This window comes from Cryptomeria japonica, chromosome 3, assembly GCF_030272615.1.
Source record: "Cryptomeria japonica chromosome 3, Sugi_1.0, whole genome shotgun sequence".
Taxonomy (NCBI): Eukaryota; Viridiplantae; Streptophyta; class Pinopsida; order Cupressales; family Cupressaceae; genus Cryptomeria; species Cryptomeria japonica.
The window spans coordinates 200,663,717-200,669,199 of NC_081407.1; the positions used below are offsets into that span (position 1 = coordinate 200,663,717).

General features: G+C 34.7%; 1 protein-coding gene across 1 annotated transcript; it reads right to left on the bottom strand.

The window, feature by feature from the left end:
- Window positions 1-304: 304 nt before the first annotated feature.
- On the bottom strand, window positions 305-2,283 carry LOC131034239 (aspartyl protease AED3-like). Its single transcript, XM_059218160.1, has one exon. It carries the CDS (start codon window positions 2,236-2,238, stop codon window positions 784-786), a length of 1,455 nt encoding a protein of 484 aa, XP_059074143.1. The 5' UTR covers window positions 2,239-2,283; the 3' UTR covers window positions 305-783.
- Between the last annotated feature and the right edge of the window lie 3,200 nt (window positions 2,284-5,483).

A 5,483-nucleotide genomic window follows, 5' to 3' on the forward strand; every position in this document is an offset into this window, starting at 1 on the left:
TTATCTTTATAATAATGATAGATTAGTAAATACTAAAAATTGATATATCTTTTATATTAACACAAAGTGTTTCATTATTTGAAAAAATATAATAGTGTGAAGAAAAGACTAAAATCAACAATGGCCCACAAATATCAGACAACTTTTTCAATCTTATCATAATTTTCCTCATCTTTATAATGACGATGGGTTAGTAACATTGATACTAAAAACTAATATAAAGTTGCATCAAGATGCTTCTAGCAAAGAGGCAGAAACTAAAACATACAAACAACCAATCACTAGGCATCGCAATTCTCTGGAGTAATACCAAAATTACATCAAGATGTTTTCATTGAAGAGTCGCATACTAGAACATACAAGCAACCAAGCATTAAGCATCACAATTCTCTGGAGCAATACCAAAGTTACATCAAGATGCTTGTATCGAAGACACATACTAAAACATACAAGCAACCAAGCACTAAGCATCACAATTCTCTGGAGCAATAACAAAGTTACATCAAGACGCTTTTATTAAAGACTCACATACTAAAACATACAAACAACCAAGCACTAAACATTGCGATTCTCAGAAACATTACCAAAGTTACATCAAGATGCTTTTATCAAAGACACACATACTAAAACAAACACATGAACATGCTTTTATCAAAGACTCACATACTAAAACATATAAACAACCAAGCAGTAAGCATCACAATTCTTTGAAGCAATACCAAAATTACATTAAGATGCTTTTCTTAAAAGACTCATATACTAAAACATACCAACCACCAAGCACTAAGCATCACAAATTTCTGGAGTAATACCAAGCCTTGAGCCTGGCACATCATACACTACGCGGAAGTTCTGCTGCTGGTAATTCCCAATTATGGAAACCATGTTCGAGTCTCCCCCATCGGGAGAAAGAGCAAAAGCCAAGCACAAGACCGAACCCCTAGCATTTGCAGGGAACAAAGTGTTCTCCATAGGCAGAGTCCAGTTCAAACTATGGCCAAAATGCAATGTAATCACAGGAAACTTCACAGCTTTTTTAGGAACCTTATAGCACGTATCGAAAGGCTCTGAGGGCCGAGCCAGAGTGAGATTAGACATTTGACGGCGGAAAGAATCTCGCATGGCACTGTAAGCGGGCTTCACGAGCCGACTAATAACAGTACCCGAGTTAATGATGGTCCCTTTCCGCGTTCCAGTAGGAATAGAAACAAGCTCTTTTCCCACAGAGATTCCAGTGAGCCCTAGAAAATAGTAAGAAGGAAATTGGGCATTTGACAAGAGGGGAGTGAACTTTAAGCCCGGAACAGAAAGAGCGGCTTTCCCCAGTCTGAGAGACCCAGTGAATGCAGAGGACCCAACGCTAGGAAGGCAATAAGAGAACGTTCTGCCATATAAAGCAGCCGTCTCTGAAACAAAGCTAAGAGAACCTCTCCCAAAGCCAACTAAACCGAGCGTGGTCTGGACAAAGGGTTCCTTGACAGAATATGCGCATCCAAAAACAAACTCCTTCACGTACTGCGAGCTCACAGAGAGAGTCTCGGTTGACATCAACATACCAACCTCTGTTTGATCCCCGTATGTCTGTGTAGCGGTGCAGTTAATACTTTTATCATTTCCACAGAGACCCAGATCTTGACAAAGCTTTGATGCGCAGGTGAGGTATTTGTAGGCTGAAGATTTTGATGGGCGGAAACGGCGAGTTAAGCAAGAAGAGCAGGAAACACAGGGTATCCAGGTGACGTCACTTCCGGTGTCCACTTCCAAGTAGAAGTTTTGAATGGGCTTGCCAAAACCCAGCTTCACAATGTAATTTCCACCATCCTTCCAGCGGGGCGTTAACGGTACATCCACGTCTTCTTGTGGACTAATAGGGGTTTTGCTTCTTTTCATTATTGCTCGGTAGCGATGTTCATCGCCTTTGATGGACTCCATTATCGCACTCCACCATGTTGTATTGGGGAGCCGGAATGGGGAACATTTTCCTTGAATGTGGGTGATCCTCAAGCTTGAATTTTCTAATTCTCTCGCAGAGCAGTCCTTGTTAAGCTCTTCGTCCTTCCATATGAATGACGCAGGACATACATTGGCACGCTCTTTTGGGCCAACACAGAAAGGATGATTTGGAAAAGCACTGAGATGAAAAAGATTGAGCATGCACACTTCGCCATTGTGATTGTAGTTCCACACAATGAGGTATTGAGTGATCGATGAGCTTAGAGCTGCAAGGATGGAGATCATATATATAATGCATAAACGTAATTGCGTGCTTGGTCGCTCCACTATCCTGGATTCCTCACGGCCTACCACTTTGGTTTTGCTTTTTGAGTGAAGTTTATCAAAAAGAGTATATGATGGTGTGAGTTCATTGCCAGGATACCGTCTCCTCCCCACAACAATTATTTGAGCTAATTGAAAGGCGTCAATTCATACGTACATCCATTTTTTAGTGCCCTGTAATGATTGAGCCACATTTGTGAGCATCACACTTGTCAATCTACTCGCACGCTTCTGTCTTAGTTGCCTACAATCAAGACCCACTTTGGAAGTGCTCATTTAAGTTTTGGATAAAATCCACGCTCGAGCACTTTTGGTTTAACTGATTGTTGATATTGGTGTGCTACATCTTCTAATTTCCATTACTGTAGTGAAGCACACACTATAAACTTGTTTATTCTCATTGACGTGTGACTTACATCATTTAAAAATAATATTTATATATTTAGTTTAAAAAATATGACATATACTTATATGGTTGGTAACATTAGAATTTTTAGTTTAGTCTATGTTAAATATGGTTATGTAGATAGAATCTCATCTTTCGCATTACAAGACTGTATTAACATGAATAGTCTGAATCTGAATGTCAATAGCTTCAATCCATGAGTTCAAACCGACAAACATAGTACTTATGATCACAATGACTTAATGAACGTTTCAGCCTTGGTGACTACAATACTAATATTGTAATTTAGCCATCACATATACATCTATATACATATATATATATATATACACACACACACATATATATATATATACATGTATATACACATATATGTGTATACATATATACATATATACATGTATATATGTACACACACATACATTTATATATATATATATATATATACATGTACATATACATACACATGTACATATACATACACATGTACATATATATATACATACATACATGTATGTACATGTAGATATATACATATACATACACATATATATACATGTACATATATATGTACATGTATATATACATGTATACATATATATATACATGTATACATATATATATACATGTATATATATATATATATACATGTATATATATATATACATGTATATATATATATATACATGTATATATATATATATATATATATATGTATATATATATATACATGTATGTATATATATAGACACACACATACACACACACACACACACACACACACACACACACACACATAAATATAATTTAAAGTTATTGGAAAATAACTAAGTTATCTTACAATAATGCTCAAGTCAATGAAAATATAAAGGATTTAATTAAAAATTATTTAGATTTAGAATTTTGGTTGATATTAAGTAGTGTGTAATAAATATTCACTCTCAATGTGAATTTACCTATGTATTATGTGTTCTCACTCACATGCAAGTATGCAATCTATGTATGCATGTAAGTGGTCTTTGCATGTGTGAACATGAATCCTTAATGTGTGGAACCAAATTTTTAACACATGAACTCGGTTTGGTAAGGTTATGCTATTTAAAACTTCAACTCTATCTCTATACTCAATATATGGTAAGGGATAGGTGATTTTTATAAGCGTCTTTGTGGAATTTGTTGAGATGAAAGGATCATGCTCTGTTTAATTAGTCTCTTAGATTGATTAATTCAAGAATGATGAAAAAGGGTCAACAAAAATATACAAGCATGAGTATGCTTCTCAAATGATGTAGTAATATTCATTTTATTTCTTTAGCCTAGTTTTAATATATTCTTGCTAGTTCCTAGATTATTCATTTTGAATTAGAGTTGGTGTTTGAATACACCACCTTAGCATGCCAAATATGTAATTTTCAATACATTCATAAGTTCCAAGATCTAGTAAAAGTGGAGGAAAGAGGGTATAGCATGAAAAGTTGAATATAAAAGTCGGGGTTCATGTTTGCAAATATAAGGATGATTCAAGATCAAGTTTGAACACAGACAGAAATGAAGAAAAGTATCTTACTACCTATTTAGGGGTCAACACCAACTTGTTGGGATGAATGCTATCAAAATTTGGATAAGATAATGTCATTTTTTCTTAAATTTCCATCAAATAGATCTATCTTACATACTAATTATTGCATTTAATAACAACCTAAATGTTTTTGATACAAAACACGTTAGTATCAAGTGTTCTTTCCTTAAACTATTAACTTTTTAGATTTATTTTTATAAATTTATATATTACAAAGCTAGCTAACATTACATAATTTACACAAATATTCTTGTTTCATTATTTTATGAATCTAGGTTTTCATACTTACTTTTAAAGAGGACACATTCTAAAAAATAGAAAATTGATCATACCCCATCCCCCATAATTTTTAGATAATAAATAAAATTGAAAAAAGTTGTTAATCTGTGTAGGGGAGAGGGGCCAATAGTTGTACATGATCTAATATGTTTAATATACCAATGCACAAGACAACTAAGAGCAGGGGTGAATCAGTTCTATAAAATATCAAATCTATTTCCCAAAATAGATCTACAACAATTTAACTTTAACACATAATGCACATAATGATATGAACATGAAACATCAAATGCACCATGCACAATGAGACACTAGATTTTATGTGGAAAAACCTGTTAGGGGAGAAACCATAGACAAGTCATTCTCAATATATGAACACCTATTAGGGTGACACCAATTAAGGTGATTTTTACAAAGAAAGGTTCACTACTAGAGGGCTTACTACCCAAGAGAAAGAAAGAAGAGGCTCACTACAAAAATGAAGAAGAATAAAAGAGAAAGAAACCACCACAAATGCACTTGTGCAACCACAAGATTCGTAGATACCTTCATCTCACTACTTTTGATAGCTAACACATGAAAGCTCACACAACTCAACACCTTTCACCACCTCAACACCAACTATCAAACTATCAGGAAGATAGATCCTCTTTTATACACCTTCATCATATTTCACTTGCATTAAGGTTTTTCCTTGTTAGTACGGTCCAACATGGACTAGATGGTGTAAAATCATTGTATATTTGAGAGTTCCTTGTATTTTCTTTCATTAAGGTTGATTTGCAGTTTTAATTGTTCCAGGTTGTAGATATTTCTTTCATTATTTGCAACTAGGAGCAAAACCCTTGCAAGCAGAGTTTAAGAGCGAGAAATGGCTCTAACCTAGGCATTCTTTGATGGCACCTGTTTAAATCACTAAGAATGCTAGGTTAGGGTCTGTAA